At 47.6% G+C, this 13,996-nt stretch overlaps 6 protein-coding genes across 6 annotated transcripts; 5 read left to right on the top strand and 1 right to left on the bottom strand.

Moving 5' to 3' along the window:
• Positions 1–526: 526 nt before the first annotated feature.
• LACBIDRAFT_301898 (uncharacterized protein) lies at positions 527–916 on the top strand (the record flags this gene model as incomplete). Its single annotated transcript, XM_001874300.1, has 2 exons — positions 527–745; positions 794–916. The coding sequence occupies 2 exons, from the start codon at positions 527–529 to the stop codon at positions 914–916; spliced, it is 342 nt and encodes a 113-aa protein (XP_001874335.1).
• Positions 917–2,056: 1,140 nt separating this feature from the next.
• Positions 2,057–5,359, top strand: LACBIDRAFT_321341 (aspartic peptidase-like domain; the record flags this gene model as incomplete). Its single annotated transcript, XM_001874299.1, has 17 exons — positions 2,057–2,127; positions 2,165–2,325; positions 2,382–2,406; positions 2,461–2,486; positions 2,580–2,582; positions 2,635–2,726; positions 2,878–3,013; positions 3,190–3,199; positions 3,316–3,394; positions 3,488–3,576; positions 3,855–3,892; positions 3,954–4,168; positions 4,498–4,511; positions 4,589–4,715; positions 4,819–4,931; positions 5,056–5,155; positions 5,309–5,359. The coding sequence occupies 17 exons, from the start codon at positions 2,057–2,059 to the stop codon at positions 5,357–5,359; spliced, it is 1,350 nt and encodes a 449-aa protein (XP_001874334.1).
• A 505-nt stretch (positions 5,360–5,864) lies between these two features.
• LACBIDRAFT_321340 (uncharacterized protein) lies at positions 5,865–6,372 on the bottom strand (the record flags this gene model as incomplete). Its single annotated transcript, XM_001873655.1, has 3 exons — positions 5,865–6,154; positions 6,204–6,219; positions 6,328–6,372. 3 exons carry the CDS (start codon positions 6,370–6,372, stop codon positions 5,865–5,867), a joined length of 351 nt encoding a protein of 116 aa, XP_001873690.1.
• Positions 6,373–7,134: 762 nt separating this feature from the next.
• Positions 7,135–7,372, top strand: LACBIDRAFT_301896 (uncharacterized protein; the record flags this gene model as incomplete). The annotated part of the gene is made up of 2 exons (XM_001874298.1): positions 7,135–7,162; positions 7,215–7,372. 2 exons carry the CDS (start codon positions 7,135–7,137, stop codon positions 7,370–7,372), a joined length of 186 nt encoding a protein of 61 aa, XP_001874333.1.
• A 2,599-nt stretch (positions 7,373–9,971) lies between these two features.
• LACBIDRAFT_301895 (uncharacterized protein) lies at positions 9,972–13,310 on the top strand (the record flags this gene model as incomplete). The annotated part of the gene is made up of 4 exons (XM_001874297.1): positions 9,972–10,143; positions 10,284–11,813; positions 11,882–12,639; positions 12,705–13,310. The coding sequence occupies 4 exons, from the start codon at positions 9,972–9,974 to the stop codon at positions 13,308–13,310; spliced, it is 3,066 nt and encodes a 1,021-aa protein (XP_001874332.1).
• A 24-nt stretch (positions 13,311–13,334) lies between these two features.
• On the top strand, positions 13,335–13,705 carry LACBIDRAFT_301894 (uncharacterized protein; the record flags this gene model as incomplete). The annotated part of the gene is made up of 1 exon (XM_001874296.1): positions 13,335–13,705. One exon carries the CDS (start codon positions 13,335–13,337, stop codon positions 13,629–13,631), a length of 297 nt encoding a protein of 98 aa, XP_001874331.1. The 3' UTR covers positions 13,632–13,705.
• Positions 13,706–13,996: the final 291 nt, after the last annotated feature.

Here is a 13,996-nt window from a genome sequence, read left to right as displayed (position 1 = left end):
CTTTAACATCCCCTGCAGCTGTCTGGAATCCAGTTAGTTCAGCTGTCGTTTGAGCACTCAAAAGGGCGCCAGCTGGAAAGTCAAGGTTAGCAAACTCACCAAATGGCTCAAGGAGACACGCGGAGGCTGGGATGACAGCATGAGGAAGCAGGTGGATGAAAAGAAAGAGGGCATGTTGCTGCAAAGAGGCGCGCGCCCTTTCACGAACATTCTGATGATGTTATTTAACTACAAGTAGATGAAAGGAGGGTAGATGAAAAAAGCAGCTGACTATCTCATCCGTTCCAAGCTACCAGGCCAAGGAGCAGACCAGGCCCGCACGCCACACCCATTGCCGGCAAGGTAAGTGGGTGGGAAGAGGGCGGGCACCGTCGACGACGACGACCGGCCACCCCGAGGCGCGGCTGTTTGGCTGCAGGGCGGGAACGCAAACAAAGAACCTACGTCAGCAGGTGGAATCCCAAGAGCACGTGACCCCGAATCCACGTAAATTCTCAGTATTAAGTTTTAACATAAGAGTGATAACATGGATTCCGGATCTGAAAAACAAACATCGGATTTTGGAGAAGATGGCAATGATATAATTGCAGAAGAAGGTGGGGAGGACATGACTGGTACTTCAGAGTTCACAGTTGAGTGCGACAAGGAGACTGAGGGAGTGATAGGTGAAAATGAGGAGATGCTGCCAGTGGTGGCGGACATGGCAAGTATCACCAATGACAATGTGGGCTCAGAGAACGACAGCGTGAGTATCAGCTAAACTTAGCTGAACAGGTACTCACATGATGTTTAGCGCACTGTTCCTGGGCTGCCATTGGCAACAATTTCAAGTGTCTGCAATGTTGGCGATGCTGTAATAGCCGCAAACAATAACTTACTGGTGGAAGAGAGGCCTTTGGATGAAACCGGGTGTTAAAAACGAAAGCGTGTTCCAAGGCAGATGCCAGATGCCTTGAATGGATGCCTGTGCAGGATAGTGGTGGACTCCCTATCAGATGGGGTTCTTGAATGTAAAAAGCTTGGTTGTGAGACACAATGGGTAAGACTATTTTCCATACGAAAAAACTTTTATACCACTCACCTGCATTTTAGTATCACCTAGATTGTGTTTTGTTGGACATTGTTCCATGAAACTGGGTTTGCGAGGCCTGTGAGGCATCTGGGACAAGTAGAGGGACAAAGTGATCACGATGATGATGTCACATTACCATATATGGAAATGTGCCTGATTACGTAGGTAGGTAGGTCAAGCTTCAAGGTCCAAGGGCTTAATAATAAAAAACGACCCCGGGTATGTTTTTTCAATCCTAAGACCCCCTTGCTTCGATATTTAATTGATCCTCACTTCCAAATTTCAATGTTCCTCCCAAACCACTTTTCAGTGTGCCGTCACATCACCCAAATGCCATCTCGGCAGCCAAGCAATTTGGATCCATCAGGAAAAGGTGTTTTCTCCCATAGTTACTGCATCAAAATCATAGCCGAATATAGCTTCCATTGCCGGAATTGTGTTCCATATCCTTGGTGGGTGGATCTGTAGCGTGTGATTGAGTCCATCACGAAAGGGGCGAGGTACATGGTGAAAGATAGATTTGCCGATCAGCTCTGTAGCTCAGTGCATCCTATGAAGACTTGTCAGAACACTATGAGTGCTACCATGACTATCAAGTCAGTATTGAGCGATGTGAAGCAATGCCTGTACTTGCATCATGTCTCCTCCCTACAAACACTCTCACTTATATGACTGTCCTCCTTCTCACTCAGTAGTCAAAACCACAAATTTTCATACTCAACATGAAATATTTATGCATGCGTAAGTACAGGTAAGTACTGAGTACTGAGTGTTGAGTAGCTGATGGCACTTGGATGAAATCATGGCCATCAGAGCCAGAATCCGAATCGGATGGTGACCCGATGTCACATGATGTTGGTTGAAATACTTTTTGTCTCCTTTTTCTTCCGACGACCATCTTCTCCTTAACACTGCACCTCTCAAGCGCCTCTTCTGTCTTATCCCTTGCCTGACCTCTACGCCCGGACTTATCCCGGCTTCGCCATGACCCGCCTATCGCTCCTTTCCTCACTCCTTCTCCTTGCTTTGGGTGTCGCGTCATCAACCGATCTCCAGTAATGTTCCCTTGGCCAAGGGATACAACTTCACCAGTGTCAACAACCACCTCAAGCATGATCAGGCTTGCGCACAGGCATTGAAGAGTCGTGTGTTCAGGGAAGGCGGTGTTCCCGACACTGGTATAAACGAGCCGATCGCGAATCAGGTTGTCACTTACGTTGGATCGGTTGGTGTTGGCACTCTGCCTACAAACCGTGCGTAAAGAACTTGTTACGATATTATGCAGTCTGATAGGTTTCACCTTATCTAGATGACCTTCTCGTTGACAGAGGAAGGTCAGTACTTTATAATTAGAAATGTATCATAGCTGACAACCCAGTAAACAACAGTTCCAACACCTGGATCGGCTCTGGAGGTAAATGATACATACAGAGCAACACCAGCATACAAACCGATGATGCCGTAGTAAGTTGGGGTTTTTGAAATGCTAGCATGTGTTCTTGGTCAGGAGGTACGTTCCCACTTGCATTACATTCTCTAAAATGACTCACACCTATTATCAGCCGCTAACCACGCGTCGCCCACCACCCAAATGTGGGACCCAACCCTGTTCCCTCCTATACATAGGGAGACCTCATTGATTGACTCAGTCAAAGTCAATTGAGAGGGACGGTGCCACCCTTGAGGATGACGCATCACCTTACCAAAGTCTCTCTTTCATCCTCTTGTCAGCAGCTAAACCCCTCTTCCACGATAGATCTTCACCCCGCAGCACTGCAAGTTTACCTGAAATTCTACCAATGCAGCACACCGACCCCCATCCTGTATCGTTGCCAGCATCTGCGCCAAGCAATGGCTCTCGCACACCCACCAATGTGCATTTGAAGGAGCAGGGCATGGCCAAAGTGGCTGGGGGGAAGGATGTGGTAGACAACGAACGAGGTAGTACACACCTGTATTGTAGCTAGAATATCAATTGTTTGCCGCATTTTTGACCGATTCAGGAGTGTACTCATATTTCCTACCTCCTCTACCCTTTATATATTTGCTATAATGTACTATGAAACTACCTGGCTAAACGGCTACAGCTTAATCTATAGAACTATTGTGTGCTATAGATTTTAAATGGTCAGCTATGGAGAACAATATATGGGGGGGCTCTCGATGGTGCTACCAGCGCTATCATGTCAACATATTACAATATTGCAAGTACCTTTTTTCCTGATGTCTGATGCACTGACAAGCCTTACGAACGCGCTACCCTCAGTCTTGTTGTCTCCTCCATGTCCAGGTCGTACAGCGCTCACTCCTTTGGATCTCTATGTGAATAGGCTTGAGCCACATCATCCCTCCCCCTCCCATTTGACAGGCATTTTTTGCCTTTCGGCCTGCAAGGCCCTGACGGAATGTCAATAGATCTGGACTGAGAACGCGTTCATGCTTATCGACCAGGTGGAGAAGATGGGTTGTGGGATCAATGAGTTTTACCTCTCTAGAAGATCAGGGTAACATGTTCCTCAACCACTATCAACTACATCCCTTTCTTGCTCCTCAGATAGTATTGCATACAGTTGAGAAAGTTCCTGTAAATCTGCTTGTCAGTTCCAGCACGAAAGGGGTCAGTATATTTTTGATGTGGTATTGAGTCATGCTTCACCAGGAACCTAGGCTCATTGCTAATCACTCATCCGATGGGTATGCCCTTGTCCTCTCTATAACTCGCGCTCATGTGCCTTGGAAATGCATAAATGTGAGTATCTCTTAGAACATAATATCATTCTAGTATACGCCCACCTGCTTACATGCAGTCAGGCAAGGAGGGTGAACGGAATCTCACTTAGATTCAGGGTTTTCAATGGTTATTGACCTATGAGTCCCGCAGCAACTCCTTGGTTTGGATGGTTGAGCAAAGATGGTTCACTGGTGACAACCAAAGACAGAGACAAAGGTCTTCTCCACTCCATCCCCAGCTTGGTGGTCGCGCTCGAGGACAACTGCTTCGAGAGCAAATTCGAGAAATCAAGTCTGGGTCCCTTGATTGGACAAGATCTGACGCACCAACTCATCTCATTCCGCAGATCGAACCCCTGCTGTTCCGTTAGTCCATGGATCTGACATGGGCGGGGCATATATAAATCTGTGTGCCACTTGCGGTCACTTGCGGACTGCCCGTTCGCAGGTGACCACAAGTGTCTCGCAGATAATCAAAAAGGATCGCAGGTGTCGCAGGTGTCACGAGGACCCCTGAAAATGCTGCTAAATGGTAGATACCGATCTGGACAAAAAAATTCGAAATGGGGGTGCTAGGCTAGAGACAAACCGGACAAGTTTTCGAAAAAATCAGCAAAATCCTAGATACGAAATCCAGACAGGTTCTCGAGGAGAATGACAGGCTAGATACCATCCAGACACACATGGTCGCATAGTGCAATGGAAAAATGTAAGTAATTTTTGCAGTCAGCCATGTGGTCGGTGGTTCGAACCTTGCGCTGCAGAAAAAAAATTGGCCCTGAATAGGCTGGATACGAAGTCCGGACAAATTTTTGAAATTTGGTTTACGCCAGATAAAATCCAGACAGACTTCGCCAAAATTGGTATGGACAAGAATCTGAAAATCATTGATTTTAGTATCTATCATTTGGCAGTATTTTCAGGGGTCCTGTGTCACGCAGATAGTTGGAGTCCGCGACTCCGGAATACGTTGATCTAGGAGACACAAATATATCCAAATACGCACGTTCAGGTAGGTTCCAACTTCCGGCTACCTCAAAGGTTTGAATTTTCTACACAAGAGTTTAAGTTCTTATTTACTCATGCCTACTCGCAAGTTGACCGCAGGTGACTTGCAAACATCTATTTTGTGCGCAGATGCTTGCAAATGTGTCTCGCAGGTGTATCGCAAGTGATGCGCAAGTTGCATGCAAGTGTATGCAAGTCTCGCAATGGACAATAACTCTCGCAAATGTATCTTAAATGTGTCGCAGGTGTGTCGCAGATGTATCTCAAGTGTACCGCAAGCTGAACACAAGTGTATCGCCGGTGGAATGCTTGGGATGGCAAGAAGAGAGTGGGTCTGAACGAGAGGTGAGACTCCGTCACTCAAGTTCCAGAAAAATTACAATGGCAGACATTGAATACTAGAGGACATTCCGTATTTCGAGAGTCCGAACTGCCGCCGATCCGCCGATCTGCCTGTGCATCATCGATCATCATGTGCACATAACATACATATTTCAGAAAAGAAATGGGGTCGAGCGTGACGAGTACATGCAACTGCAGGGTAGCTAGCTGCGAGGGTGGCCATTACTAGCTCAAATTCATAATATCTACGGTACACCTGTCTTATGCACAACTAGGACAGTAGTATTTATGTGAGCCAGTCCACCTAACACACTGGACAGCAACAAAATAGAAATACGGGGAGCCCATTCATCGAGGGAGAGATGAGGCCGTTTGTCGAAGGGGAGTGTGCTCATTGAGGGAGGGCGGAGGTTGTTTGTTGAGGGAGGGAGGAGGCCATTCGTCGAAGGAGGAGAGCGTTCATCGAGGGGGAGGCCGTTTGTCAAGAAAGGGCCATTTGTCAAGAAAGGGCCGTTTGTCAAGGTAGGAGGCCATTCGTCGAGAAATGAGAAGTTTTGTTATTTGTCGACAGCAGGGCGCTATTTTTTGAGGGAGGGAGAGGGCTGTTCATTGAGTTTGTCGAAAGGGGGCCGTTCACCATTTGTCGAGGAAGAGAGGGGACCGTTCGTTGAACGATGAGGCCGTTCAGCATTTGTCAAGGGGGGAAGGGGGGTTAGTTCATCGAAAGGGGAGGCCGTTCGCCCATTCGCCTTTTGTCAAGGGTGCCGTTCGTCAAGGGTGGCCATTCGCCATTTGTTGAGGGAGGAGGGGGGGGGCATTCTTCGAGGGAGGAGGCCATTCGCCACTTGTCGAGGGAGGGAGGGAGAGAGGGGGGGCCATTTATCGATGGGAGGAGGCCGTTTGTCGATGGGAGGAGGCGGTGAGGGGAGGCCACATCCAGCCTTGACTCTCTGGTGGGAGCTTTAGGTTTGGGCTGTATTACCCACTTGGACTCCTTGTACGCTGAGGGACACATCAGCACCTGTTCAATGTCAACAGGACATTCACTCACCTATGGCCTTCCTGTGCTACAGCAGGCATCATACTTAGCACGGGAGTTGCGATAGGTTGGCCAAAACAGGCGAAGAGACGTCAGCACAATCATAGGCAATGGCTGAGCTGACACCTGAACTAACCGTCGTAACTGTCTGTGGTTGATACAGATCCTTGCAGAACTGCATCGAGCGGGCAGTGCCCACAGGTGTTTAAGAGGGCCGTGACCATGTTTGCAGAGGTAGGTGTCGTGCGAACTCTGGACAGGCAGACTGGCGGATCGGCGGCAGTTTGGACTCTCGGAATACTGAACCTTCTGGAATACTAAGTCCCGAAGTCTCGGGGAAAAAACTCGACCACAACCACGTCCAACAAAGAAGGAAAAGAATGATAACTTGAAGAAGCTGGTGGCTGACTAGTCATATATTCATAGTAGGGACTGTCATGGATATACCCGGGTATTAACCGTACCCGATCCACGGATTTTCCCACCCATGGATTAGATAAGGCACAGTACGGATATATCCGTCGGTAAACAGCCTGGGTGACCAAGCAGCTATATAAATGAGTGTATCTCGTTCATTTCCTGTCCGTTCTTTATGAAAAAAATTGTGTTAGAAAGCGAAAATTCAGGAGAATTCATATTAAAACAAAAGTCATTCATATATTATCTAAATTGAGTATATTGAAACTAAAGTTATTTATATATCATCATCTGAGGTCTTTCTCCTTGTATAATGCTGCTGTAACTGAGCCTTGATCACAGAGAGTGTTGGGGGTGTGTATTAGCATGCCTTGGCCATCTTGAGAGTATTTATTTTCAGTTTCAGAGAAATGCTTTTGAGAACAATTGATATTTAGGTTGGGTAGCAACAGAAACAATGAAGGAAATGGGAGGTTATATGGTGTACAGGCACAATGCATCACATTCTTGACTGCAACTTTCATGAATGGGTTCTGATTTCTGCTCAGCCCCAGGTAAGCAGCATTATTCACATTTATTTTCCTTTACTTTCAATGATTGATGCAGCTACTTCTGTGGATGCAGAGTGGGCATTCTCCACTGGTCACAATCAGATCAATTTCACCCAGCACAATATCAACTTTCAAACATTCAGAGCAGAAATGGCTCTTAGATTCTGGATTAAATTCCCCTTCTACCCAGCTTCAATAAAGTTACACAAATGATTGAAAAAAGATGGACAATGATTTCTTTTCCTCTTAAATAGGTTTTTGTAACACATTGTGTCACCAAAATTGTTCTTTCAATACCTCTGGGTTCATCAAGGTAAATTTGAATGTTCTCCTGTTTTTTTATTGGGGCATATTGTGATTGCTTTCACTAAAAATTGAATTCATTAACAGGATTTCAAAGATTTCTGGTGACAAGCTTGGGTGACAGCTGGGAACAAAGCCCAAGTCACAATTTGGACCCCTTCCACAAGCAGCAGGGGCCAGGAAGTTGTTGTGATAGCATTCTGTCGTGGTGGAAGGGAGTTGGGGGTACAAATAACACTCTTATCTATTCCGGGCACGTATGCTCAAAATATCTCAAGAAAGGTCTAAAAATATCTAATTTACCCATGGATACCTGCGGATAGTCCGGGTACTTGGTTGAGAAAATTTAAGATTAGATAATATTTGTAAACTATGACATCATCCTCAAATATCATTGTATTCAGGCTCATCTACATGTTTGGGAGCTTATTAGGAGCTAGTAGGACTCAAATCCTGCAGAGGATGGCCTTCTGGGACCATTTCAAGATAATTTCATAAGGGGTTCCATTTTTTTTTTAGGTGGCCTGCGGCCGACCTACCTACTTACCCGACCCCTGGTCGGACTTTCAAATCCTAACACCCCTTGTATCGAAGGTCGAAATTTGGTCGAGGATGACAAAGGCGCGGGGCGAGCCGGCCCAACGACCTCCGCCAAATAATCAACTTGGATCACAACTCGTCTTCCGCTGTTGCATTATCGAACTTGGCGAACGGTATCATCATGTATCTGAATACAGGATGCCACTGCGAGCACAAATGAACCATATCCATTTACCACAGCAGCTCCCAACCCACGTTCTCCTTGGTTTTCCTCAGCCCAGCCATCGCCCATCTTTCACGCCGCTCACTCCTACAGTGACTCAATCCGATATCGAAAAGCTTTTGCTGTACGAGGACTTAAGCTTTAAGAGGCAGGTTTTAGAAACGGATTCTTGGACCTTGTGCTCCAGCATTGGGAATTTGCATCCAAGGGGGTGTCGGGATTTTAAAAAAAGACCTAGGGTCGATTTTTTTGGTAGTGAGCGCTGGGCTGAACCAACCACCCAACGTAATCAGGCACATGTCTACTTTAGGAAATATGACGTCACTGCCGTGCTCCTGGTCCTCCTTTCGACGTTGAAAATGCATTGCAGACCCAATGCATGGGCACCTGTGCATGGCAAACACAAATGAGATGATATTAGAATGGTCTGACGTGAAGATGTAAGTAAGTTTCATGTTGAAACCCTAACAGAAAGTAGGTTTACTTATCCACACAGTTTCACATCCCACTGGATCACATTGTTGGCGGTTAGCTCTGCTCGGGATCCACAAAAACAATCCTCTAATCCTTCAATCTCAACAACCTTACGTTTTCATCTTTCACACTGACCTCATGTTTCCTTGTTGACAATTTCCGAGCTTGAAATAGGTGGCCTATGAACCTCGTTGGTGTCAGAATGAGTCACGGCATGAGTGTCCTGTTCTGTGGAATCTCACAGTGAATTTGCGTGCCCCGGAATATGCTAACAAATCATAATCAAAGGTCTTTGACGGTTGCCACACTAACGAAAATTATCAATGCATGTTATTATTGCCTTATGTAAGCAGTCCCATTGGTGTTTTTGGCGCATCCTGAGGCATTTAGCACACCTTGAGGCTTTCTAGTATCTATTATGTATACTTTATCCATCAGGAAGGCTGTCTATAATGTTTTTGGGCCAAAATTTTTGAGCTTCCAATTTTTTTTTAACGGCCTGACAGCCCAACCAACCAACCGGCCCCCGGTCCGGGATTATGATCCCGACACCCCCTTGTTTGCATCACCCTCGGCGCAGGAGATCTGTCTGCAGCCCATGGACATGATGTCCATTCCCTGGGGATAAGGAGCAGGTTGTGGTGAAGCCGCTTTTATTCTTGTTGCACGGAAAAGATTACTGATGTGCGAGATGCAGATAAGGACTCCTATGATCCCAACTTTGCATGGGAAGGTCGTTATCTCAAAAGGCTCCTTGCGCAAAGCCTGACACGACATCTTCAAATCAATCTCTACCGCCCGCAGCCCACCAGGGTGCGATTGTAAAACGCTTTAGCGTTTTCGGATACACAGACTCTGACCGGATGGATGCTCACGAAGATGCCGTCGAACCCGAAGATGCTCTCAGTGTACCTTAAGTTCGGTTTATTTTGGAGGGACGATCTTTGATCAGGGCTTATAGGACACAGCACGGGGAGGCCGATATGACAATTAATGGGTGAATGTATCTGCACTGTGTCGAGCCTTGAGCACATGTTATATCTACCGCTGGTATTCAACCTTCCAGTTGGTTTTTGAATCTGTGCGCGTCAGATCCTCCTCTTTGCGCTCTATGATATTTACTGACCTTTTGACCGAAGTTACAGGACCTGCAAGTGTTGTGGACAACCGCTGAGACCACTTCTTCAGCCTGAAGGTCACCTGATTTAACGAAGTGTGGTTCGATGTTGACACACCTTCCTTTCAACAGGCACTCATCTCTCTGTATCGACGATGGCTAATCTACTTTTCTGGCCATCCAAATACTTCTTCTACGCCATAGGAAATACGAGCGCGGTATATTTGACTGCAGATATTGCGCTGGAAGAGCCTGCCCGTATCTTACTTTTGGGTTGTGGTGACCCACGCAATGTTCTGCATACAATCTTCACCGAGCCTCGAAACTGTTCGTACTTTCACTGCGTCATCCGAGATATGTTGATGAACTGATCTTCCATCCCACATACAGCTGCCGTGTTAGGTAGATGGGTTATCGCAGTGCGATTTTTACCGACCAATTCACTGATTAATTCTCTTACCTTGTAGCCCGGAATGTGCTATTATTGACCATGATTGCTGATCGCCAACCGTACGCCACGATTTGGAACATATTCTTCCATTTTCGCTTGGACAAAGATTCACATACCACCCTCATCGACCAATGCAAGAAGCTGATTAAACACTCAGAGACCGCCCAGAAATGGAAAGTCTCCCCATACGCGTCTTCCATCAAGATGTCTACCGACTACACGCTCAAAGAACTCAGACGTCATTGGACACTATATGTTGGCATGGAAGAGTTACCGAATTCGCGACTCACACCCATACACGATGCATTTGACCAATTATCCAAAAAGAACTCCAGGGAAAACAAAATCACGGCTACTTGTTCCCTGGGACCTCTCGGACACCGCGGATTAACGATCACTCCGGAACACTTCAGGAACTTCTGGAAGACAGGTGTAACCTTTGTCGACGGAAAGAGAATTGCCACTGCGACATTACTGAATCCGACCTTCGTCTATTCTTTGGGCAGAGAAGGTTGCTCGCTTCATCATGGAACCGATCCCTTGAACGTCTTCCATCTTGCTGCTTTATTCGGCAACGCGAAATCTGCAGTATCTATGACGGAAGTTGTGAAGGCGGCAAATCAAGAGTTCGCGGGTTGGTGTTCCTCTTATCTCGACTCATTATCCTCCACTTCTCCACCCACCATCCGCTTTTTCGTCGGCAAAGCTACTGCCGTTTGCCGTGCACTTTGCGTGTTTGGTGACGTGGGCATACTCAATCCGGGCGTCCCCGTGGCACAGTGGAAGACGCAGTTGATACAGCTCAGCGGGGATGAGTACTATACATCTGCTCCTGGTGGAGCTCCCGTGAACTTCAATGTCATTCACACGTCCAACCTGGAGGATCACATTGGATTGCTGAACGTCCTCGTTACATCTTTACCCCTCCTCTCGCGTGAACCATCCAGTGTTCTATACACCGAATCACTTCTTTTCCTTGGGCAGGACTCCGCGACGAAGGAATTCACAGAGCACCTCCACGCTGACCTCTCTGTCATTGGTCTTCTCATCGGTTTATCTCCAGTCGATTATCTCTGTGGATTTTCCACCCGATCCAACACGCATGAGCTAATTATGCACAGGCAGTCGAAACAAGGAGCAAATGTATCGCAGTTTCAACAGGTTACGACTTGGAAAGCACCCACTTCCGGAGATACAATTGCCTCTCAGACGGCAAATATCGCGTCTCCTGTGTTTGATGAACATCAGCTGGGGACCTTGCTTTATGACATCTACCAGTCCATCTTCGAGCAAGAGAGCTCAAAGACGTTCTGGGCTGCCAACCAGAAGAACGTGTACAAAGCAGTTGGAGTCTCGAACCTTGCGCATTACGGTCGAGAATCCTTCGTCCTCTTGCTGCAGCTCATCCGCCGTAGGCTTCAGCCCTCTGAGGATTCATGGACTCGTGTTATGGACCGGTTTATGTCACTCCAACTCGCCGCTTGGTCGATCGAGTCAATGGACACACTGCACTTACAAGATTTTGGTGGGCAGTTACATCGGCACGGTGTGTATAAGGCCCCGTTCCCCCCTAGCCCACTTTGAAGACCGGACGGTTTTCACTTTGGGACACAGTTCCTGATCTTGTGCGCATTGTTCTCGTCGTCCCCCGTGAGAAACTTTCTGTGCTAGAAAACTCGAAGCCCGACGAAATTGGCAATCCACCACTGCAGTGCGACATTTTTGGTATGCGCCACCAAAACATATTCACCGCCGTACACGTTGCCTTTGGACGAGCGATTCCCATGGGAACAAAATCTCGTCCACATGTTATTTTTGAAGAGGATACGAGGGGTTGGGCAGGAAGCTCATCGCTTGTTGTATCCTTCGTTGCACCTTCTTGGCTTCTTTGTGCAGAGCCCCCAGAGCAGCTCAGCATCGGCTTCGGCGTTCGCAATACGCCTCTTGCATGTGCAACTCTCATCAAGAAGCTGGGTCTCGCTCTCCATGTATTCAGCGCCAAATTGATGGACAAGACCCTTGTTCATGTCCTCCCCGAACACCCCTTGCCCTCGAGATATCCATCTGAATCATTAGGCCGTAAAGAGCCAGGTGTATTGTCTCAGATCGGCAAATCTGGGGCTGCGTCTGTCGAGTTGGATGAACAGTGCGAATTGATCACGTCTTTGACTGCACGGGTGTCTATCACCAACGAGGACTCTGCGCGGCTGTTCAGTGAAGCCGGCGGTAAAGTCGTCCCGCAAATCACGCAGCTCTCGCCTTGTATCATCAGAGTTGCACTGGGTGACCAAACCCAGGATATAGTGTATCCTTTCCCAGTCGCAGGAAGTGCGCATCGGCTGCGCCTTGCTCGGAAGTCACGACATATTGAGGTACGTACATACTTATCACTGATTCTTGAAGTTTTGCGTCTGAACTTCCGCTTCCGCCCCACAAGGTTGTTGTACCGACCTCCAGATCACTCATGCCGGATGGAATGAAGCTGAATCCGTTTCCCGTCATCAACTCGAAAGGCCTGCTCCATACGTGGAGCATCCATCGGGTTAATCTGTCCGCCTTGCCCGTCCTTGACGTCAAGGCCAGAAATATCAAGGAGTGGCTCGACCCCCACGTCGCCTTCACGATGTCCGCTCGCGAACTATCACTCAGGAAGAAACAGCAGATCGACACGCTGATGTTCGTCAAAAACACCCTCCAGTCCATTTTCGTTGGCGCCTCAGGAATCCAAGGTGGAACTGTGCATCGTCTATTTGCTCTCCGCGATAAGAAGACAAATAATTGCGATACCTGCATCTTTATTGATGAAATTCGTTACGACCTGGCGGCTCATACACTTATCTGCGACGGGTATGTCCTCCCTCTGACGGTGGAAATAATAAAGGAGAATGAGAAGCCTTTCGCGAACCTGGTTCACCAGGGGAAAATGATCAATATTGATGTGCTCGAAGGCGGGATGCAGGCATGGAAGCAGCTCTTGCCCGCCTTTGTGGAGAGGTGCCGGTCTTCATGGACGCATGGGGCGAATTGTGAATATATTGCTTAAGGCCGCATCCCGCTCACAGAGGATATGGAGGCAGATCCCCTGTGTAGTTGCGGAAGAGGGAAGGACGTCGAAGGGATGCATAAAGTAGGACTATGGAAGACATTCGCACCATACGTCACCCGGGTTGCGCTTTCGCCATTGTTCGCAGTGTCTTATCTTGAGACTGTGGGTCGGGATCCGGACGCTCGCAAGTGTCGGGTATGCAGAGGGAAAGGGAAACCGAGGATCAAAGAATGCGCGGGGTGCCAGAAGGTGCGATATTGTTCCCCAGAGTGTCAGAAGAAGGACTGGAAGGCACATAAGCCGAAGTGCAAGCCTTAATGGGGGGACCGAGTTTTCGAGCTTGACAAAGCGTTTATCACAAATGTGTACTAGTAGCGCACGAATTATTGTACGTTGTAAGTTTGAAGTTCCATGTTGGTTTCATGTGCCGATTTTGAGAATGATATGTCTAAGTTGGCCTGGCCTGATCACCCATCCTTCATGACGCGAACATCGGCTCGGATTCGAGATAACGGTAGTCGTAAGAGAGCACGAGGAAATGTAAAGTTTGAACCAGATCTGAAAAAACACACCACTAGTGCTTTGGTTCATTACTGCGAGATGACAGCACTAAGGGGAGAGTGTTCCAGGTAGCTTGCTCCCTTTTTCTCTCGGTTGGGGCCTCCAAATGGTTATCGCACGTA

Source organism: Laccaria bicolor, genomic scaffold, assembly GCF_000143565.1.
Source record: "Laccaria bicolor S238N-H82 LACBIscaffold_1 genomic scaffold, whole genome shotgun sequence".
Classification (NCBI taxonomy): Eukaryota; Fungi; Basidiomycota; class Agaricomycetes; order Agaricales; family Hydnangiaceae; genus Laccaria; species Laccaria bicolor.
Note: the sequence above shows the minus strand (reverse complement) of the source record. Positions and strands in the feature narration are given on the sequence as shown.